Genomic DNA, 24,785 nt, shown 5'->3' on the forward strand with positions numbered 1-24,785 from the left:
AGCAAGTAAAAATCATTTTTTTTCATTGTAATTGACCTAAAACAAGAAAAGTTCCATTTTAATTCATGTCTGACATTGAGAAAAAAAGCAGATGTGTGTTTTTATGTGGTGTATGTAAACTTCTGGTTTCAACTGTAGGTGAAACGGTGACGAGATGTAGAAACTCTTCAAAATAATATAAAAATCAACAGAATGAAAATAATATCAACAAAGACGATAAAAACAAACATCTAATGCATATTTTCGTCTATCCTGATGAAATAACATTAATATGAATAAAAACAAAACAAAAACCTAAACGTACTATAAAGCACTGATTCATTAGGTAAGTTAAACTGTTAATTTATTCACTTCTTCCACTTTTAGCTGTCAAACGGCTAACTGCTTTCATGACTTTTGTCCTTATCCAATTCCCCACATGGGTAAGTGTGAGAAGTTCACAGTCACAGCTTTATCTGAGCACCTCTGTTTGCCACTAAAGGGATGGGATACTCACAAGAGAATTGAATAAGCTTCTCATTTGCCAGCTAAGATAGCCTTTAGCCTTGGCATCACATAGTGGAATTTGCTTATCTCTTTCTCTTTGTGTTTCTGCCTGTCTTGCTGCTCCTTGTTGAGTTGTTGAATGTGATTAATAGTGTTGTGACAGAAGCAGTCAAGGTGTAACACACACAGCTGTCCAGCCCTGTTTTTGCAGCTAATTGGCTGTCTACACTCTATGCTCCTAAGCGTTGTAGAGGATTTAGCTTTATGGTTTTTATTAAAAACATATTGCACAAGTGAATCTTGGAAAACTTTATTAACCTTTTGGGCAGCAGTTGGTATTTTATAGGTTTCCAAATTGGAAAGCTACTTCATTGGCTTATTTTTTTCTAAAAAGAGTTTTCTATTACCAATATTGGACCAAACACCACAGGCAGATTAACTTGTTGCTTTAATGACTTCAGTGTAATCTCCTGTGGTTTGGGGAATCTTCATTTTAGGCAAGATGATTGATGAGCAACAATTTCTTAAGCTAACTTGATATTAACTATTTTTTGGTGCTCCAAAAGTTTTTTTTGTACATCCCATGACGTATGTTCTTTTATTGTTGTTATTTTTTAAACTAATTCCAAACTGCCTGAAGGTGTAGTTTGGACACAAAGTAGAAAACCATTTGACTGTAAATCAGTCAATTTTTTATTAATCGTTGTTTCTCAGAAACAGATCTGAAAAAAATTTGCGGAGGTGTTTTTGGATCAAATCAATAGCAAATGCATTCAGAACTGCGTAGGTACCAAACTTTTATTATTAGTTTTCTACTACAGTAAGTATTATCTATTTTATAGCACACAAGCCATTTTTGATTCATCAAAAAGTAATGGACATTTACTCCATGTACATTATGAACAGCCAATTTTCTGTTTACCCTCAAAAACAAGAAAATATTGAAAATAAGTTTTTTTTCCACATGCCTATAATAAATAAGTAAATTGAAAAATCATAAATGGGTGATTTATTTTTAAACCCCATAACAAAAACAACAAAACTGATTTACGCCTTTTCACAGCTTCTATTGATTTTTCAGAACCCTCTGAATCCCTATTTGGATCATGGGGCTGCTGGAGTCAACCCAGCTATTGGCAGTCCCATGAGTTTACAGTAGCAGCTCGTAGGAGCACTCGATGAGGGCCGTTGACATTAGCCAGGGCCCGGTGATGACCAGACGTCAATCTGGTGATCTTGGCCACCATGGCTCCTGCATATATATGGGGAGACGGCATTGCTGCAGCATTGATGCTCTTCATTCGATAAAGACTCCTGGTGTGGTTGGACCGCTTTGACCTTTGTTTTCATTGGCGCTGAGACTTTGCCCTTGCTGGGTTTCTTGGCTGGCAAGTTGTCTTAAAATGTGTAAATTTTTAAATTGACAAGATTATAATCGGTGTTTAAAATCTGAGTTGCGAATGACCAGTGGTGCAGAATGGCCTTCTTTTTATATACTCCCCGGATACCGGCTGGTGGCACTTGATATGGATGGCCGCTGCCCAGAGAAATTTACACCTCGTCAAGTCAGAGCTGCTGCCGGCGACGATCTTGCTGCCACTGCCCTGTAGTCTCCCAGCTGTTGACCTAACTCGTAATAGTGTCATCCCCGCTTGACTGACTGATGCCTGGCGACTGCCATCTACCTCCGTGTCCACGGCATTGATTTTCAAAATAATCTGCCGGTGACATGAAATCTTATAGATTTTGCTGATGCCTTTCTGTTGCGTGGTGGCAGTTGCATTTGTGACTGTAGCATAAGTGAACTGCTGGACCAATGATATTTAAGAGCAACTTTTTACTCCTACACATTTTTTTTAATTGGTTAACACAAAGAATTGATGTCTAGACCTTGTGAAAGAGCCTATAAATGTGTGTGGTGAAGAGTAAATCTAAATTCAAGATAGAAATGGAAACATTTTAAGTCACCTGCATGACTTCTACCAGCAGGGAGGCCTTCAATGTGGAAACTAACCTGCCTACCAACACTATGTTAGTCCCATACATGCTGAACAAAGTAAGAGCATGGGAAGTTTTTTTGGATCACGCAGGTAATTCACTTAAATTTACTCAGTGTGATTGAACTGATATGGCAAGGGAGCAGGATGCAAAGAAACACAATATAGGGCTCAAAGCATAACTTTCACTCTTACAATTTATAAAAGGTAAATGCATGCACTTTTAATGCTTCATTTGTCAAAAAAGATAGTTAAAAGTGGAGTGTTTTTGCTCTAAAGCCTCATATCAGATCTAAAAAAATTGGTGTGTTTGAGTCGAGCGTGAAAAAAAAGTAAAGAACTTTTTCTTGGAATGAAATGTGGCAAGTCATCCAGGAAGCAAATGACCCTTGAAAGAGACCGTGATTATCTTAAATATTTAAAGAATGTGTCCCCAAAACTTTGCTCAATACCACAAAAGCTTAGTCATGTGTCCACAGCGTGTGTGTATGTGTGTGTTCTGCTGGGCCCCTACAGAATTGTTGTTTTTTTTACCACCCAAGCCAAGAGCAGATAGCCTGTCAAAACAAGCGGTCGAACTTCCGACCGATGGGGACTGAGCTTTCCAAACGGATGCAGTTGGATTGCTTTTTTTTTTATTCCTGTGGAATGCCTGTAAATAAAGCTTTTGTTTTTGCTAAGTGGATATCAAAGAGCTAAAAGGACGTTCACGAGTATAAAACACAGACTTGATTTTCCACAGAACGTCTGTTTTAGACACCAGAAGATGCAGTTTAAACAGGTTTGGAGACAAATCTTAATTTACAGATGGGCTTTTTTCTATTTCTTTATTATTGGAGTTTTGTAGATAAAAACATAAACATATCATAGACAAGATTTTTTCAAAGACATATGGAGTTTTGCTGAGATCAAAGTTACAGGAACAGCTGATAGGACTTCAGATGATGTGTGGTCCACACTCAGCCTGCAGGATAGTTGCCATGCATGGAGAAACATTTGATTAACAGCTGGAACACCTGGTGTAATTATGAGCTCATCAAGGTGTGTGGAAAGAATCTACTTTCTTTTGCCAAACTCAATGAGATGCAGTCTTTTCAAGTTCTTATGATACAAACATCTGTTTGGAGTTGGTCCTAGGAAGGAGCCGACTTTTTTTATTAGACTTTATGCACTGGATTCTAACAAACACAGATGAAACAGTATCCACTGATATAAAAACAAACATTAGAATACTGCACTGATACATTTACCATATATAACTCTGTTTTGTTTAAATTTAGGAAGATTGACTTTGACTTTTAAACTATATCCAGACTATTGATTAGCTCTTTTATAAATAAATTATAAAATACCTTTGAAAGCTGTTAAGAAATTAAATGCACCTCTCTGACAGAAAGGGCCTGTATGATGCTATTCTCAGGCCTTTTATAGTCAACAACATCTGTGTATTAGGCCTGCACAATATAGCGCAAATTTATCGTTATCGCAACATCAAGCTGTGCAATATCCATACCGCAAAAGATGACAAAAATAGCAATAAATGGTTACCTTAAACGTGCTAAAACAAACTCATGGCAGCTTGAAATCTTGAACAAATGAAATAAATCCCTTTGTGCATTTAACCAATCGGAAGGACCCGTTTACGTTGTTGATCAATCAGATGAGCCCTTTTATGTTTGATGTTTGCCTCCTACGTCGACAAGGGTCATTTGGAATATAATTTTTAAACTGTTACAGTGAAATGGAAATGATGTTTTTGGTTGTTTTGCTATTTGTTTATTTACCGCAAATTATATTGTTATTGCAATATTAATCACCAATATCGCATTTCGCGAGTTTTCCTCATATCGTGCAGCCCTACTGTGTATGTTATAATATATTTCCTTTGGCACACAAAAGAAGGATTTTTTTATTAAATATGAGTCCTTTTCGCGACCTATAGTCCTACTTGGAAGTAAGACGACTCGATCTCTGAGCCACCGGCTTTTGCTCCTTGTGGGTGCCGCTCATTTCGAGTTGGTATCGGCAGCGTGTTTGCATGTTGCCCAAAAAAACAAAAAATTTCCAAGATTTTGGACAGATGGATATTCATATTGTGCATATAAAAAAACAGCATTTTTGCTGATCAACGCTAGCTCCGTGGAGAAAGTGTGTGTGTGTTTTAGCCCTGGGGCTGGCAGCACTGACTGCCAGCACTGTTCTCACTTGTCCACATCACAATGTGAAAACCCGCTTGTTTTCGTGGATTGAGGGTCTGGTTCTCAGAGAGCAGTTTTTTAGAGGAATAATCATAAATGCGTGAATGGATCAAAATACAACTTTGAGATTTCTTTTTGTGAGGAATGAACATCATATAATACACTTAAAAGCTCAAAAAAGCTGATTGATTTTGTATTGTATAGGCCCTTTAATATAGCACACTAAAGCCTTGTTTCCACTGAGCGGCATGGTACGGTCCAGTCTGGTTTGATTTAGAATGCTCCATGCAATTACAACTCAAAGTTGAACCGTTATGGCTCGTGTGGACTGAAGCTAACAACAATGGAGGTCTTCCAGCAGCAAGTTTTTTTCCGCTTGGCTTTTTGTACTTCACATAAACAATCCATTAAATGTTGTTTGAGAGTTGAATGTGGGTGGCAAAGAGGAATACAGCAGCTTTCTTGGCACTTTCTTTCGTCGTATTGACCTTCAGCCAATCAAGGGGTTTCAACATTAGCTCTGCCCTAAGTGGTCTGTTCCATTTTTCTATGGACCTACAGCCAATAGGGGCCTAACAATGGTACGGTTTGGTCTGGCTTAATGGGTCCATTTTATAATGGAAACATTCAAAACACTGGACCGGACCATGTCACAAAGTCTACATTCCCAATCTTTGTCAGAACTCAAGTGGACATCAGCCTTTAAGTGGCAGGAACTCCCCAGACTTAGAGTTGATCTGTCTGTCAAACCCAAAAAAAAAAAAAACAGACAAAATAATAAACAAACAAACAAGCTTTACCAGAGGTAATTGTTGTACTCTGAATTTTATTCAAACTTTAAGTTCCTGAAGATTTACCTTTTAAAAAAATCATTTTGTCAAACTTACTCCGTCAATGAAGGTCGGTTCTTGGAAAAACAAAAATGTCCTTTAAAACTGATAGCAAAAGACCTTTTTCGAAAGTGCAGAACATCTTAAGTAAGGGCTTATGGACGACTATATGCATTATCACTGATTAACGCACGCCGTGGAAGCCTAAACCGTTCGACGTTGCTTCCACGAAGTGCGTTAAAAAGTGATAATGCATCCTTCGAAGGCCATTAACCCGCTATTACCATGGTCACTTTCAAAAGAAATAAATATTAACTAGATTGTAGTCCTTAATTCTTATTTTTTTTTTTTTTTTGGATCGATTTTTTCATAAAACTATTTGACACTAATTGATATGTGATGCGGCACCTTGTAATGGTAACTTGACAAGGTGCTGCAGTCAAGATTTGTCGATATAAAGCGATATATAAATGCTTATCGTCCCGATGGGTTGAATAAAGCAACAAATCAGAGAGAAAGTTCACCTCTTACCACTTATTTTTGTCCAGATGATGAAGCTAAAGGTTGTTTTAAAGAAGCCGGTGCAGTGATACAGAAGATTTAAGATACGTGACCAGAACTTCTTTTTGGGGCATACGGTTATCACTGTGCGTTATCACTTTTTAATGCACACCCAGCAGCCAATCAGAATCGAGTATTCACCCGGACCATGGTATAACAAAAGATTACGAAAGCTAAATTTTACAACCCTGTCTAGAGGATTGTAAAAGGCTGTAACATAAAGGTAAAAGGAAAAATTAAATACACCAACGACTCAAAAACTCTCACGAACACCCTGGCTGAAATTAAGCTGTGAATTTATTTACAGGGAAAAAACTCAAAACTACCCGAAAAGCACCAAAATACAAGGATCAAAGTCTCTAACAGTAACAATCAAAGTAAGCTCTGCTGCTGCCAGGTGTGTGTGGGGGGTGGGTGGGGTTCTATAGATATTGTGGCAGTATTTAAACCCGTGCACAAACAAATCAGGTGCTCCAGACACTTTGGGATCCAATCTGCACTCAACTATAGGAGGGGAAGAAAAAAAAAAGACAGAACCTGACACTGCAACAGAAACCAAAGGAAAACAGATGCACAAAAACACTTTAAACCTGTCTTCTGTAGTCATTGAATATTTTACTGATTTGTGTTCTATATTGCTAATCTTTGTATGCAAACCCCTTTATTCTAAAGAGAAATTATATATAAATTGTTTCACAAAGGTTTAAAAAAACATACCACCACTATTTCATGTAAACTTGAATTTACTTTATTTCCGGTTTTTTTATTGATTATATCATATTTAATAAAATACAAGACTTCATGTCTTGAGTGTTGTCTGATCTCTTTTGACCTACACTTGTTTACTTACCCTTACCTGTATCAAACCCTCAAGATGAGCTGTCAGACTTTGTCTCAGTTATTGTCTTTGAAAAAATTATCTAACCCATTGTTTTACTATAGTTCAAGAGGTAACACCATGAATTTTTCTGTTGTCGTAGGATTTACAATTTTCTCAATAAATCATTGGCGATTGCTTTTCTATTTGGTCTTTCTATTTTCTTTTTATTAAGTCAAAACCTAATTGGCTTGTTGTTCTTCAGATCAGAAACACCTGGAGGTACGATTGTTTTTAAAAGTGCATAACCAACTTCAGCTTTATTTCCTCTGCTGCAGTTTTCTCTCCTGAGATCATGTTGGTTCCTTTTGTGTGCCATCAGTGTTAATTAGCATGCTGGAAGTTACTCTAAGAGGGCAATGCCTTCCCACACACTGGCTCCAGTGGTTCCCTTTATGTTAATACAGTGACCTAAAATATGAGAGGGCTATTCAGGAAGCTGTTATTAGTGGGTATGCATGCACATGCTTCGTTTGAAGCCATCCTTGCCATGTCCATCGACTCAAGACTAACAAAAACTGTGCCCCAGCATCATTATGCAAATTCTTAACTAAATATATAGTTCTATATATCAGTAAATGAAGGGGAAAAAAACAGGACAAGCGAGTTTTACCCTCAATGTGTAACGCACACAGATAACCATTTGAACAGCTGGTATTTAGATTTAAAAAGGAGGACCGGGGAGGAAAGCAGCCTGACTGGTGTTCTGTCAGCTGGGAGTGGGTGTAGCCAGCCTCCCCAAACGGAAAACCTCAACAGCAGGCACCCTAAAACCCGAATATATAAAACTTTTCTCTATCCATCTTTCTTTTCTTATCTCTCTTCTTTTCTTTATTAGTTTTGTAGTCAAATGTTTTTTTTTTTTACAAGCTTTAGATGTTGAGCCAATTAAACAATAAAGCCCAGAGCCTTTGTGTTTGTCTCCCTTTTTCAGTCACACCCTTGCATGTCTCCTTACTCTTCTGAAAGATTTGAGCTACGATGATCTACTTGGACTAGGATTTAAAGAAAGGCTCCAAATAAAAAGCAATACCTCTGTTTCTACTTTATTCTTTATGATGCATTATAACGTTTTGGTCTCGCAGACGAAATCGTAGCCACTTGTTGATCTGTCTTTCATTTTGTTTTTTGTCAGCTCCATCTACTTCTAAACGTTTCTTCAAAATGTCATCCTATCAAAAAATATTGTTACAGCAAACTTTTTCAACTTGGCTTTTGCTTTCCAGCTAGCAAATTTTTCTTTTGAGGGCTTTTTTTAAAACTAAAAAACAGTAAAGTTATGATTTTCTGACTTATTTTGTCTTTGAGAATTGCAATACTTAGTTTAGCTGAAGATGGTCTGAAGGAGACACAGCAGCTCGGTCTGGGTGCCTCGTGTTCTTTGGATTTAGGTCACTTGCAAGCAGCTGCATAGTCTGACAAAAAATAATTATAAATTGTAAAAATGTTTGCCTTTCTTGTCCATTTTTTCGAACTATTCTGTCTTGCTCATGTGAAGTTTTGAGGAACCCTAAAACAGAGGGTTATTTGTAGTGGTTCTGCATAATCTTCTCTGTCATTTCTTTTACTCTTGAGAATAGAAATGTAATATGTTTGTAATGCAGACCAGAGTTTATTATCAAAATACTTTAAGAAATATACATAGTGGCAGAAAAATGTCAAAAATTAAAGCAGAAGTTTGGTATTCTGTTAAATTTAATTTTGCTAGTTCTTTGCAGTTTCAATATTCGTTATCTCTCTTTGTAAAGACAGTTTTATTTAATGTCCCACTCCGATCATCTTTTGATCAATTTTCAAAGGTTTTCCATTATGATTTGTGGGGGGGGGGGGGGGGGACTGTTGGCATGGAGTAAACCTGCCCCTATTTGCCATCATCCATCTGTTTACATGTTCTTCTGCTACCTTACGGCCCCTTACAACCCTAACATAACATTACGGCTGTAACAAAAATAGCAAACAGTATTGGAGCTATCCAGTCATAAAGTACTGAGCCAGATACCAGCTCAGGTGAAGAAAACAAAGACGCACATGGATCTGTTTGACTATAAGTGGATGCATCAGAATGGAGCAGAGCAGGGACCTTTAGGCCTGCCGATTGTAGCGCTTACGTCACAGCTACAAGATTTTTTAACTGACATTTTTTCCTCCCAGAACTTAGAACACAAAAAGAAAGAAACATCCCAAAAATAATTTTAGAGAGTATCACGATGAGTATCACTCCACTGCTAAAGAACTTCCACTACGTTGCGGCTAAACAGCGTTGAGGGCTGCCGTGGGCTAAGCTTCAGCTTCTTTGTCAGACGCGCGTTCCAATACAAGTCCAAACTTCTGCCTCGCTGCGAAGTATTTATTTTTACTTCTTCTGCAGGTTTTCAATCCATGCTGTCCAAAAGATTGATAAATTAAATACTCCAGCAGTGACAGACTTCCAAACGCGGTCAACAAATTATATGATCACCGCGGGCTCACCCCACTTCTCATCCATTCCTTGTGCGTCACCAGTGAGTCAGTGAGCACCTTTCAAAATTTGTGCCACACACGCCCACAGTGACACACCCACAACCTGGCTGATGACGCAGCACTTCACCATTATGGCTCCTACACACTACTATGAAGAAAAGTGACAAAAGCTCAATTTACTGATATTTCTGATGTAATAAATCTAAACTTAGACTGAGTACAATAAATGCTCTGTTTCTCTAACAGCAAATTCTTCGTCACTCCCGTCGGAATGCCACCAAGGCGATTTTCCTCATCACAGACGGTTACTCTAATGGAGGAGACCCACGGCCGGTGGCAGCTGCTCTGAGAGAACGAGGTGTGGAGATCTTCACTTTGGGCATCTGGCAGGGAAACATTAAAGAGCTTCATGACATGGCTTCACAACCCAAGGACCAGCATTGCTACCTGGTGCACAACTTTGCTGAGTTTGAAGCCCTGGCTCGTCACGCTCTGCATGAAGGTGAGAATAAAAAAAATCCCTTAATTAGTTGTTTTGTTTCTACATATAGTATTTGTGTATTGTAACTTCTAAAATCAGAATTTTAGCCATCCATGATGATAAAAAGTCTCCACAGGAGACTTTTGGATGACCTGTATCTGCCATCAAAGCAAAGTAATTGGGAAAGAGTCCCAGAACTTCCAAAATAACCTTAAGCTTTGACGTAATAAATCTGTGAGTACCCTTCTGTTTTTCAGCGTCTCCAAGCAACCTAATTCTGCCTTTCCTGTCACAGTCATATCTAGATTAATGAGTTAAGAAACAAGATATATCCTATGATGCTGAAACAGGAAAATTTAGTAGTCAGCAGTCATAAAACTTAGCAGCATTTAGTAGTCAACAAAACTAAACTGTGAATAATTTAAAAAAGAAAAAGAATGACAGATATTTTGTAAGAGGAATGTGTTTTTAAGCACAAGAAAAGCAGCCACACTTCAGTAAAATGCTGAATTTGGAGACATTCTGGCAGCCCTTTAATCCACTTCTGTCTAAAAATTAGACTGTCATGGTGTAAGGCTAAGTCCTTACTGAGCTATGACACCCTGCCAAAGGGCAAATAGACAAAAAATTCTAATTTTGGATCAAGTCATGATAAAAACTGGGGTTACTGATATAGATAATTACACATATTATGTATTTTTGAACAGAATGTCTGATTTTGTTTCCAGAGCTTTGATTTTTTCATAGTACCCAATTTTTCCAGAGTTCCAGAGACCAAGTCAGAACAGAACCTCACGTGTTATCATTCTCACTTTGATGTGTCTTGAAACTGATTTTAGAATGGTGTTAAATTCCCACGAGTTGTGCCTTTCACCAAGGGTCTCTTTATTCTGTGACCAAAACAAACATGATCCGTCTCCTTCTGTCACTGTTCTGTGTGACACAGGGGATTGATTCCAGGATGCGGTCACATCAATGACAGAAGAGACCGACTAAAGCATGTTCTTGTCTTCTGGAAACATATTCCTAGCAGCTAAAAAAGGTACACAACTAATTTAAGGAGAATAATAAATATTAAACCTCTTCTTCAATCTGAAATGAATAAATGAAATAAATAAAAGTAAACTTATCATCACAATGAAAAAGGAAATGAATAAGGAAGATACGGAACATGAAATCTCTGCAGAATTGAGTCGTGATAACTGTTTTGATGTTTACTTAAAAAAATAGAGAGAATCACTGAAGAATGTATGGATTCTTCAGTGTATGTTCACACACTTGAACTATTGGTTAGGTTTTTACATTTCTCTGTTTGGATAGCAGAGCTTTTTTACACCACTGTTACCTCACAATATTATAGCATTCTGGATGATGGAATTGGACTGTAGAGAGCCCTACATTATAGCAATCTCTTAAAATAATCTATTTTTGGAACCAATAACAAGATAGTCATAAAGAAATACAAGAACAAGGCACCATCACTGACAAAAAGAAACGTTTAATGTCAACAAACAATACATTGAAAAAAGGTCTTTCTAATTCGTAAATGTGTTTGAGACTTGGCATTCGAGTAAATTCACAATCACAATACTGCTCTAACAACATCGGGTCTCTTTCACAAATGTTTTCTTAAGAAACTATTTACATTTGTTTCTAACAAACTGATTAAAAATAAAAAAAATCAATTGAAGACTTCCTCATAAGAAGCAGAAGTGATGTTTTCTAGGTACAAAAGTGTTCGCTTGTTTCTTAATTAGTGTGAGTCCACGGCACTTACTCTTATAGGGGATGGGATCCCCTTTACAAAAAACGACATCAAGCTGCCATGTGACCCTGTAAAGATAGGAACTAATCAATAATACTATATGCTTAATTTCAGACTTTAAAGGTCTATAAAATTTGAAAAATCACAAAAAGAGTTATGTAAAATTTTGAAAAATACATTAGTTTTTGTACAGAATCTAATAAAACATTTTTGTGGATTCGCCAAAATGATGAAAATAGAATTTTTAGAGTGTTAAGCAAGTCATTAAACTACACCCAAAATCCCTTAGAACTGGTTAAAATTATGAGTACATTAGGAGTGACAAACACTGCACTTGCCCATCTGGGATACTTTAGCAGTACCCTGAAGGCATTAAAAGTAACCTGCAGCCTTTTCTTTCTAGACCTGGTGTAGCTGATCCAAAGAGGAGCAGTGTAGAGTAAAGCTCAGTAATAAAGGAGTTTTTTTTTCTCATCCACTGTGCACATATAATTACATACCAGCATATTTGACGTGGTCATACAGTTTAAAACATTAGGGCTGGGTGTTGTCATAATCACTCAGGTCATCTTTTAAAATGTGGCTCAATTATTAAAGTTGCCAACCACGATAAGCCTCTGTAGACAAACAGCCATCTACCTTTGTTTTTACAATCATAATAACACTTGTTTTTAAATTGAATTTGATTATTAAATGGCAAAATGACAAAATCACATCCTGATCCACATGTAAAACATAATTTGACTAATTTGATCCACTTTTGGGACCAAAAAAACAAATTAGAATTGCCTATAATTTCAAAAAAATTTTTGTTAAATATAATAAATAATTTTAAATGTAATAAAACATTTTCACAGGTCAAACACATGGAACTACAGTCATTTCACATCTGTTTTAAAAAGTAGTCTTTAAAAAGTATATGGGAGAATTTCTAAAACTAAATTTTAGAGGGTATAAGTTTTTCTTTAAAACACTCCTTTGCTGTTTTTTGACAGATTTTTTGTACATGTTTTGAACAAGACTATTGATTCTATTACCTTCTAAATTATTGTTGACTGCTCCTCACACAGCTTTCCAATTCAAGGAAAATTAAAATAAAACTCTGCTTTTTTAAAAAAAACCTTTAGATTCTTCACAAATCCAAATTCACATTTTGTATGATTGATCTAGGTTGAAATTAAAAAAAAAAAAGGGAACGTTAGCCTTTTTCTGTCTTTAAAGTAACTTTGGTCCCATTGATCTACAACAATATCTCATAAATTCTCAGCCATTTTAATCCTGTTACAATCCAGTTGTTGCTTAAATAGAAGCAGATCATTTTTCCCCTTTGAAGTTGAAAACGCACATGTAAAATGCTGTTTTTGTAGAAACAATAGCTATAATTTACAACTGTGCAAAAACATCCTTTTCCACGGTAGAAACGGTAGAAATCATGCAGCACTGAAAGGACAAAGCTGTTGAGGTAAAAGAAAGTTTACACCCCCATACTATCAGCTTACCATCTGTCAGTGCTCTGAAGCAGATGTTCATGTTTAAAACATGAACTATAATGACTAATGACACTTTGCCCTTAACTTGATCGTTGTTACAGGTTTTTTTTTTCCTCTTTTCTCACTGAATGATGCTGTCAGTCACAGGTGTTTTTGAACCTTGGAATATGTGCTGAGAACACTAAAGCGGTGCCATGTACGAGCAACATCAAACTGTAATATCTGAACTGGCCTTACCTGCCCCTTGTATAACTGTGTCTGTCTCCTGTGTTTAGATCTGCCAACAGGTAGTTACATCCAGGATGAAAAGTCACGCTGCTCCTCCCTTTGTGAGGCGGGTAAGGACTGCTGCGATGTGATGGCGAGCTGTAAGTGCGGCACACACACCGGACAGTATGACTGCATCTGTGAGAAAGGATACTACGGCAAAGGTCTGCAGCATGAATGTACAGGTAATGCCTATCCCTAGCATGAATGCCTATCCTCCATTCATAACATTAGCAAAGTGACTTTCCCTGAATCAATTTGTTTTTCAAAATTGCCTGTCGTCAGAATTACACTCAGATCATTTGAAAATAGGGTTTATCATAATCAATGTTCAAAAAGGAGGTTTTAAACTGCTTTAAAGTCTGTTGCAAACTGATGATCCCTAATACCTTATTTTGTCAGAGTTTGCCATGATTCAGCTTTCTTTTGAAAACTGGACAGCAGCTTATTAGCTTCCACCTGCAGACTTGCTTCACTGAAACATGAACATCTCCATTTTTTCCACTTTTCCAGGTGCTCCACTTTACAGTCTGCAGCTTTTCTATTTGCTACTCTAATCTCACTAAAGGCATGAGTTAAATTAGCATTGTGTTTATTTATATCACTTTCAAATGATCACACAACAGCTCTATGTTAAGAAATGTAATAAAAAAGAGGAGAAGAGAGTCCCTGATACAGTGCGAAAGTATTCGGAACCTATTTGTAACCTTTTGCCACATTTCAGGCTGCAAACATAAAGACATAAAACTGGAATTTTTTGTGAACAATCAACAACAAGTGGGACACAATCATGAAGTGGAACAAAATTGAATGGATATTTCAAACTTTTTTAACAAATAAAAAACGGAAAATTGGTTATGCAATACAATTTACTCCCAATTTTAAAATCCTGACTCCCAGTAGGATAGACTGCACTCCCTCTGCCTTTAAATGATGTATTACACAAGTGTACCCCCTGTCCCAAACTTAACCTAGTGTGTAAAAGGTGTAAGAATTTAAGTTAAAAAAACAAAAACTTTTCAAATCAAATCAATCTTTATATAGCGCTTTTCCAACATATGTCACTCAAAGTGCTTTGCATAGAACATAATCAAAATTTAAAAACAAAATGACAAATCAAACAATGCCGACACCCCCCCCCCCCCCACACACACACGATACATACACCATGATAAAAAGAGTGATAAAATGATTCTTCATTTAAGAATCTATGACATCAAATTTGTTGGTTCTTTCACAATAACTCTTGCAGTCTAAAAAGAAGTTAATTTTCTATTCTTCTAAAAACAAGTTTCTTTATTAAGGAGGTGTAGTCTGGTATCATGTACACTTTAGACCAATAACCTTGCTTTCTTATCTGATCTTACAGTTGAATAGCTGGGATAAATGGAGTTGTTTTTATTTTGTTTTGCTGGAGTTTATTATTTACATCCAATCCAAAACTGTCAAATTAATTGTGAAACTGTCTTCTGATAGAATGCCTTTTGAAAAAGCTTGTAGTTGTGATGTAGGCGCTACAATTGACAGGCCACAAGCTCCCTGCTCCACTCCATTCTGATGCATCCATGTACGTCTTCATTTTCCTCGTCTCAGCTGGTATCTGACTCAAAACTCTACGGCTGGATAGCTCTAATAGTGCTCACCATTTTTTTTGCACCCATAATGTTAGGGTGGCGGTGTGAGGGGTTGTAAGCTAGCAGAAGAATATGTAAACAGATGGATGATGGGAAGGGGGCGGGCTTACTCCATGCCAACAGTACTGACCACAACTCAGAGGGGAATTTCTAATGAACTCCTGCCTTTCTGCTGACACTATGTCCTAAAAAACGAGACAGTTTTTTTTTTTTATTTTAGCCAAAAACAGCATCATTATGATTAAATGACCACTGGTAACGCTTTTACAATAGATCAAAAGATGACCAGATAGGGACTTTGAGGCACTGCTCTGAGCTCTTCTCTGAGCCTTCAGAATCGAATAGAAATAATCAAAAAATGGGGCAAAGGACATATTTTACACATGTGTTGAATAATAAACACTGGATTAAAGTTAATAACCAGAGCAACAAGTGAAAGTGACTCTCCAAGTGCAAGCCAAAGGAAAGGTCATTAGGGTCGTTATGCCAAAACACACAGCTCTCTAATCTTCATCAGATGCTGTCGAGACTGGAGCCCTGCTTTCCTTATTAGTCTTCTTCAATTGTTTAATTAATAGCAGAGAATTGGCTCAACTAGAATAAGGACGGAAAGACACAGTGAAGGGCTATAACCACATCTCAGCAATGCTTCCCTTCTCTCTCTTATTTATTAGAAGGGATTTGGGTTGTTTTTGTTGTTCATACTTGATTTTCTAAAACTAATTGTCTCATCTAGTTGTGTTAAATACCAATAAACACCCACATGTATTTTCAAACCTGTCTATAAATGTTATAATAAGGCTGCACTTTAAAACACATGACATTTTCAAAGAGGAGGAGTATGTATGTGATTAGGTCTAAACTGAGGCAATTGTCAGAAAAATCCAAATGTCTCTGTTTAATTTTTGTTGCTTTAACCCTAATAGAACCTAATAGAATTGGCTCAGCGTAAGGTGTTGCATGACTTATGGTTACACCATCTGCATCAGTCATGCCAAGTCTCTTGTGTGGTAGACACAACGAAAAACCACAGATTTTCTGCTGGAGTTTGACATTTCTGTGGCTTTTTTTCCTGGTTAGTGTGGCCTCAGGTGGGTTTGGTGTCTAGACAATATTTGCAGGAGCTTAGAGCTTTGCTTTTGCTCTTTTAGTGCAACACATCTGAAAATAAAACAAAAATGTAGGGCTTGTCAGTGCATCCTTATTATCTTTGGCTGAAGAACTCTATTGGAAACACGATCTAAGTCCCTAGAGAGCAAAGCCGGGCTGTTTATGAATCTGTCGACATCCAAGGGAAACAGCCTCTTCCACAAAAGTCTGACAGGAATCCCAGCAGATAGAGGTGGAGGATGACCCCAGTTCCTGCATAGTTTGGCTTATTTTAGCCACCCCAACTGGACATTGTTTTATCTGTCTGATTAGGCCTCAGTATCTGTATCACAGGGGATCAGCGTAGGAATTCAGAAAAGAAAAAAAACTATTAGAGGGGGTGCAGAAGGGTAACATGTTTTCTTCCTGTCACACATTCTAGCTTATCAGCCTCTGCTGCAGCTTAAAGAATGACAGGAGCTCTGGTTTATGTTAGTGTGGTGTCAGCAGAGGCTTTGCGCGCTCTGGACAACCCTGCTGTTGATGAACTGAGGAGATGGAGAATAGAGAAGGGGAAGGAGATGAAAGTGTGACATAATTAAGGGAACAAAGCAAAGACTTAAAGGAAAGAAGACCATATTTCTTCCAGGCTCAATGTGCTTTTTTTTTTTTTAAAGAAAATACCAATGTTTGGATATTAAAGTCAAATATCACCATAGCTGTGGTTCTGTTTATTACTGTCGGGAACTAACTTATCACAATGAAAAGCAGCTTTGAATGCTTACAAGAGAGGGTAATATACCACTTAATGCACAAAAAAGAAGCTATGATGTTATTAATGTGTCTAAACCAGCAGCTTCTGTTCCAGAAGCTTCATCAATAGAAGGTGAGGGCTTGCAGTAATGACCTAAAGTCAACTGTAGCATAGATGTTTAGCCTTTCCATACAACTAGCACCCCACAAATAACGCCTTGAAAAAGCAAAATATAGGATTAATTTTTGTTTAATCTATTATTTTTTAAACTATTGACCTTTATTGTCTTTAATGTTAGTGTGTTTTATGATTGTCGGCAGATGGCCATCTATCTGTCTATCTGTCTGTCTGTCTGTCTTAACTGTGTGGGTTCTACTTTAAAAAAAGGCAAGTTTACTCTAGGTCATTTGGAAAATGTTAACCTTAAATAAACCTTTGCTATTTTGGTTTGGCGATCTGATTCAACATGTGCTTATGTATAAAGTTGATGTTTCTTTATATATATTGATATTGTGTTATTGTCAATACATTTGCAAAAGCTGCTTAGTTTAGGCATGGTTAATCCCACTGAAATGTTATATATTTAGGTTTAAAAACATAGCTGGTAATTTATCATCATCCAGGATTGCCCACTTAAAATGGGCCACAAATTCCTATTACCCTTTGACCATCCAACCAAGTTAAAAATCACAAAAAAATCTGCTTGCCTTGGGGAGCTAATACAAACAATCAATTTTTTTAACATGAATTTTGAATGTGCTCTACCACTTGGTTGAGCGGGCAGGTAAAGGGCTAACTACCCACTACGATGAAAATTATGTTATTTGTTTTTTTTTAAGTGTTCTTGTGGAATTCTTCTAATGTTGGAGGACATTTATTATGAAAATTAAGCTTAAAATTGCATCTCTGAGTATGTCTTTGTTCAAATCACTGGGAATCAGGAGCAGACGGAAAAACGCCATTTGAAAAAACTTGTAGTTGTGACGTAGGTGCTACAATTGGCACGCCACGAGCTCTATTCTATTTTGGTTGCCTTTTTTGTTGCACCGATAATGATAAGTTGGGTTGTGAGGGGCTGTAAGCTAGCTGAAGAGCATGTAAGCAGATGGATGATATGAAGGGGGCGTGCTTACTCCATGCCAACAATCCTGCCCACAACTCAGGTTTCTAATGAAATGTAATAAATTTCTAATGAACCAATATGTCCTAGAAAACGAGACAGATTTATTTATTTATTTTAATTTTGGCTAAAAAAAGCATGATCATGATTAAAGGACCACTAGATTCCGCTACAGAGGGAATCCTGGTTAGTTTTTTTTCCTCCGCTTAGTAACATGCTTCAATTCAGCGGGTCATCCTCCAAAAAAAAAAAAAAAAAGATTGGTGGACCTGCCAGAAAACGTGGAAATAGTCTACCATTGACTTTGAATAGACTACAAAATCAGATGAAATGTTTATTGAGAGTAAACTCACTCAGATCTTCTTAAATTGTTTTCTATAAATTCTACTTTATTAGCTGACAGTAATAATTTACTTGTGAAAAGTCATATTCTTGTTCTTCCAGCTCTGTTTGTGCAAATGTAGGACACCAGTGAGCCAGCATCTCGCCCTTTCCAAATATGGCGTCTAAATTTGGGTACGCAACAAGTTAGCATAGCATCTCCAGCTTATAAAACAATTACCTTCAGGGTCATTTAAAAAAAAGGTAGGTTTAACTTTTATTGCCATATTTGTTTTCTCAATGCATGTCATCAAAGGCACTAAAATTCACTTTTGTTTCTGTTAGACACTTTAAAAAAAGAGAGTAGGACACTTTTACATCTTTTGTGCAACATGTTTCTGTCACTTGCACATTATCTAAAAGGAAGCAAAGTTTTCCCAGTGGAATCAGTGGTTACATGATTGTATGCTTTATGGCCTTTCTTCTTTTTCAAGTCCAGCATGTTGGTTGGTGGTGATCCCTGGTTTTGTTTATCAACCCTCTTTAGTGCTCTTTTGGTTTTCAAGTACTTTCTTGCACTGCATGATGTACATGCAGATGTTTCTGCCTTTTATGTTGACTCAGTTCAGAGGATGTGATGAAGAGGAACCCACGCAAAATCAAGGATTAAAGGCTGATGATGGAGGATGTCAGCTGCCGGAAGCTTTGTGAAAAATACTATCTATCTCATTCGTTCTTATGTAATAACACCCTTTGTAGATTCATAAAATCTCTCTAAACATCTGTTGTGGAACAAGATTTTAAACACAGTCCCAATACTCTGCAGGTTTTCTTCCATCAATGTTTCTTTCATAGAACGTGTCTTTTAGCATTTATTGTCAGCAAGCACAGTAAAAAAACAACCAAAAAAGATAAAATAGTTGATTCTCTGCTCTTTAGTCACAGCATGTTTCTGAACACTGGCATATATAACGCACCCCAGACCAGGGAACAGCCTGTGTTTTTACAGTTGTTCAGCGGTTTTGCTTTTTTCTTGCCATAAAACCGAGTGCTCCTACAGCCTGTAATAAGCAAGCTGGGACAGTCCTGCTGACCCTGGGAACCAGTAAGATATGTTTTAGCAATTGCTGTGTAATCACTATCCTGTAAGAACATTTTTGAGTCCCTGACATGCTTCTAAACTATTGCAGTTAAGACTTTACATCTACACGGACCGTTTTTTCTTTAATTCTCTGATTTGTGAAGAAAAAATTACTTGGGTTGCAAATCAGACTTCTATGAGTCTCCATTTATTTTCTTGTGAAATTTACCTGAATGAGAATCTCACATCTGTTTTGATCGCAACATCTACAGTTTACATTCAAGTTAAAAAACGTTATGGTTTGCATATTATAAATACATAATCCTGGTTTTTGTCATTTTCCCACATTATAATAGTCCATCTCCTGTTAGAGCAAAATCTTGAAATAACAAGCATTCTCTGTTTAGGAGAACCTTTCTTATTTTTTGTATGCATTACTTAAAGACAGCTTTTTTATTTGAATTTATTTTTTAGAGCTGAGGGGCTTTAGTATAACTAGAAACACAGTAGCAGCACTTTTTACCTCATAGTTTTCATGTTGTTTCACTTTTATTGATGTTTAGTTTATTAAATTATGTCACAAGAGAACTTTCTAGATCCATTTTTGCTCTCTGTAATGAATGTTGAAATTGAGGCTACAATAGGGCAGTAATAATGCCTGTATGGTCTTTGATTTTTACTGTTGCTCGTCAACATTTTTTAAACTATAAGCTTTTATCTTAGTTGTATCATAATCAGTATCTGCACATGTTGATCTCCACATGTAAAGCTTCACTTGGTTTATTTGAACGTAATGTTCTGAACCAATGTTTAGACAGACTGTTTATTTGAAGTGTCACCTTTCCAAATCCTTCATATGCCTGCCAGTGTTCTGTGAAGGAAAATCTTTTATTGAGTACTATACATGTTCTACCTTTACTTTCATTTTAGTTGTTAAACTCTCAAATACAATTGAGAACTTTGTTTGCATGAAAACTTAACTTTTGTTTATTTCGAGTGAGAAAGATGTCTAATTTAATTTCCACACGAACTTTTCTCAAGTGAGAATGTGCCAACATTTTGATTCTATGAATAAATATAATTTATGTCAGTGGTCCACAACCCCCCCCCCCGCTATTGAAAAAAACACCCTTAATTTTTTCTGCTGTATCCAAACACTGATGGTGAAGGAAGTTTTATCATTAATAACGACAGGATTTTTCCCTCCACATCCGACTTGTTCTTGACGTACACTGTATGTCAAGTCACTTGGTAACCTGTCAAAGTGACATCTTCTACTTTCTTACAACAGCTTCACCAACCACAAAATTGAAACCCCCATCCCAGCAAAGTAAATTACAAAATGCAAATGTATTTTGCTAAAAGTAGCCAGTGAGGAAACAGAAGAGGAGCCTTCGACTTCAAAATAAAGGACCACATTTAACAGTCAAAAACCCAAACTCAAAATCGGGATTTATTGCGACAGCTGTTCCCACACACCGTCATAATAATGCATAATATTCAGCAACCGGCTGTCTAATATTATGAGGTTGCTGCTAATTAAGTTGCTCAAACTGTAGATTTGCGTTTATGATTGTACATTTATCAGTTGAAATACCAATTTTAGTGACCGTCTACAGAAGATGAAAATAAACTTTACCCTCAAAAGTTAAGTGAACTGAAAGTTCAATAAATAAATTGGACGCCCACTTCGCCAGCCTTCGGACAGGCTGGTCCGTTAATATTGTCATGTTAATATTGTCAACATTAAAGCGGCCCGTGGCCTGAAAAAGGTTGAGGACAGTTGTTGTTTGTTAAAACATGTACAGTACAATAAATATCTTGATGGGGTTGTTTATGGTGGGCTTTCATTAAAATGCATTTAATGTCAGCTACTTTGCTTTATACCAGTTAGATTTTCTTTACAAATGTACGTGAAGAAGTGCCTCGAAAACAGAAAATGTGTTGGTAAAAGTCATTGTTCTGTTTTTATTTTTTAAAGCAGCCATAATAAAGTCAGCTTAATCAAAATCCTTGTTGTTGCCTTGTCGACAAGATATAAAGATTCTCATACAAATACAAGTGAGATATTTTAATTTTTTATAGAAGTTTCAAGTTCATCATGTTTTGCCTTTAAACTTATAGGACAGTTTTGTTCTGAATCTAATAAAACGGGAATGTTTTTCCCAAAACACTTTTTGGATTAAATCTTTTAGTTTAAAGGTTTAGTCTAACACAGGGGTCGGGAACCTTTTTGGCCAAGAGAGCCATAAATGCCACATATTTTGAAATGTAATTTCGAAAGAGCCATACAATAATGTAGTGCAGTAGCGGTTCTAGGCACGGGCCGTCCGGGCGGTGGCCTGGGGCGGAAAACTGAAGGGGGGCGGCACCGGCGGCTCAGCCCTTGTAAAATATTATATGCACCACTATTGGTTTACTTATGTCACAGTTTGTGAGTTTGTAACAGCCTGAACCTGGCCGCGCCGCCGCCCTCGCCCCGCAGCTGCGCTCTCCTGTCTTTGAGAAGTAGACACAAATGTGTGTGAAGAAGAAGGGAGGGGGCGCGGGGGGAGCACGGAGCACCACCGCGTTTGCGCATGCGCAAAACCTGGCGGGCTCATCTTTCAGGGGAGGCGACGGTCGCGGGCTTGATGAAAAAAATAAAAGTAAAAACTGCGACTGCGCCGTCATGTAGCGAATCAGCGCCCCTGGCTATAGCTGCACGCGCTCCTGCTGGAAATGTGTGAAGAAAGGGGGGGGGGGGGGGGGGGGGGGCTGCGGGGAATCAGTTCAATTGTGGGACGCTTCCAAATTAAGTGGCTAGGTGGGGACAAGGGCGGGGGTTTGAATCTACTTCATAAAACCTTTTTATAAGTCAGTCATAAGGTGACATTCTATAACCTACACTTTAATAAAGGTATAGAAAATATATTCTGCTTTTTTTGGGTTAATTTTGTGTTAAATGCCCAAATGAAAAAATGGCAACACAAAACAATGCTGTCACTAAGGTGACAGTTGGTTCAGTCGACGGACTTGATGTCTTCTTCGTGACGTGAGGACATTTATGCCAAACAAACGCCAAAAACATCTAAAATATGGAGAAAAAAAGGTCAAAGCCATCTGGTGCCCAATTTAGAAAGAAAAGAAAAGAAGAAGAGGAGAAAAGAGATAAAGAAAAGGGGAAGTCCTCACAGCTTGATGCATGTTCTTTCTAAATTCTAATGCTACCTGCCCTACAACAACGTTGCCGATGAAAACTTTATTTTGGTCGATGACCAACACTGAAGTAGGCCCAAATGTTGCAAATAGCGTCTTTTTTTTTTTTTTTTTTTGGATTTTATTCTTAAAAATTTGCTCTGCCTTAACTTGTAACATTAGTTATGATTCGTGTGTCTGTCTGCTCTGCTGTAACACAAAGGTTTTGTTGGGTTTTGCTGTTGTATACTAGTTCATAATGTTAAAAAAGCTGTGATGGTTACACAGTATGCTGCTGCTGCCATAAGATGCTAATGGGGCAAATAATTTGAGATTGGTCTTAAATTTAATAATCGTTTGTGGCAGCCTAAACGTTTTCCCAATGTTTTTTTGACATTTAACTGGGGATTTAGGGGTTAATTTTGAGCCTGCATATGAAGTTTATTTTTTATTTGTTTTACAAATGTGGGGTTATATTTTTAGCCAATAGAATTTCCATAAATCTGTAGGTAGTTTTAAAAATGAATATTTACAATTTACTGCAAATCTATGGGGACAAAACATAATTCAACAGGTCATAACTGAAAATTTTCAAATCAAAGGATTGAAGACGGAAAACATGAGCTAATTTTTCTTCTCTGAAGTAGAGATCGATATAGAACATGACAATTTAAATTTCCAATTCATAAATGTTTTTAAAATATTTATTTTATATTATTTATTTAATATTGATTTAATATTTCTTAGCTAACTGTATTTTTGCCATGCTTATGGTCTTTTATTTTTTGTGTTCTGATAACTATTATAATGCTGTTCAGAATTCTGACATCTTTTGTATCCACTTCTTAATTTCAATGACAATATAACATGTCAGTTGACAAAGACAAACAAAGTTCTGTTGTGACTATGGGGGGGGGGGGGGGGGGGGGGGGGGGGCGCCTGGGGAGGGTCTCGCCCGGGGAGTAATTCAGGGTAGAACCGCCACTGATGTAGTGTCCCTTCCCCACACTGAGGCACGGAGACTTAACCTCTTTTAAAGTTCTTTATTCCGATTACTGCAGACCGCAACAAACGCCGTTCAATTAATTCAGCAACTCCTGAATCTCTCCCGCTGAGACGAGAGCGCTTCTCCCAACTTTATATTCCCCTGCTCCCGCTGCAGCCCTCCCATTTCCCTTATTCGGCCCATAGCTGCACCCCATTGGTCCAAACTACCTAACAACAGGCTGAGCGACAGAACTGAGGGCCAATCAGATCTCTGCTTGACGCGTTCAATGAACTCCAGAACTTTTAACGCGGCCCAACAGCCATCCAACTCAGTCCGCGACAATTTGTTTAAAACTAAATATACAAATGAATGTGTGCATTTGATTTAATTTCCACATTTTTAAAGTACAATAAGTCTGTGGATTCTTTTTTAATAACATTGTTATTCTGTTGCTAATAAATGATGAGTATTTCTCGTGGTAGTTTTGCTGATGGTCTAGTCTGATTGATACGTGGTGAGTTTCTGCTTCATGCAGGCGTTGAGACTTTAAACGTGATCGTAGGTCTGAATGTTCTTTAGATGTGAGGCAGACTGCTCACATGCAGACGGGGAGTCAAACACACACTCACACGCTGCAGTGAGTGACGGGAAGCGGGTTTTACGTTTTTACAATCCCTGCGCGATTCACCTGCTGCCTGTCCCCACAACACCTCAGCCCCCCCCCCTGCTTTCTCCCTCACACATCCCGTCCCCGCATCTGCGCGCTCTTTCTCAGAGACGGGAGCGCGTAGTTTTAGGCACGTCAATTCACAGGTTTCCAGCTGGTACAAACTCTGTGAAATAATAGATAATAGTAACTGATAGCGCTGGCGCAGATTTCTCTCTCTAAGCACCGCTACTACTGCGCGCCTCTGGCATCGCATCGCGCCCGAGAAGGACTGGTCTAATGAAAAAAAAAACTATAATTAAAGATTTGTCTGCGAGCCACATGTGACCATCAAAAGAGCCATATATGGCTCGCGAGCCATAGGTTCCCGACCCCTGGTCTAACACATCAAAACTGTGTCAGGAGTTAGGATATTTCAATCAACACCACAAAGTTTGTGGGAAACACAAAGGTTGAAAAAGTCACAAGTTAAACACTTTCAGATTCAGATTCAGATTGTAAAAAAACAGTCTGAATTGTCAGATTTTTAAGTTATCTCTCTG

The 24,785-nt window shown here is 37.5% G+C and overlaps 1 protein-coding gene across 3 annotated transcripts in view; it reads left to right on the forward strand.

Annotated features, from left to right (window-relative positions):
- Window positions 1-24,785, forward strand: part of svep1 (sushi, von Willebrand factor type A, EGF and pentraxin domain containing 1) — a 90,934-nt gene that overhangs the window by 18,505 nt on the left and 47,644 nt on the right. For all 3 annotated transcript variants that reach the window (XM_023948971.1, XM_023948970.1, XM_023948972.1), the window contains exons 2-3: window positions 9,656-9,911; window positions 13,421-13,597. In XM_023948971.1, the coding sequence (XP_023804739.1) occupies window positions 9,656-9,911; window positions 13,421-13,597 (433 nt within the window). The remainder of the gene's footprint in view (window positions 1-9,655; window positions 9,912-13,420; window positions 13,598-24,785) is intronic.

This window comes from Oryzias latipes, chromosome 18 (genome assembly GCF_002234675.1).
Source record: "Oryzias latipes chromosome 18, ASM223467v1".
NCBI lineage: Eukaryota > Metazoa > Chordata > Actinopteri > Beloniformes > Adrianichthyidae > Oryzias > Oryzias latipes.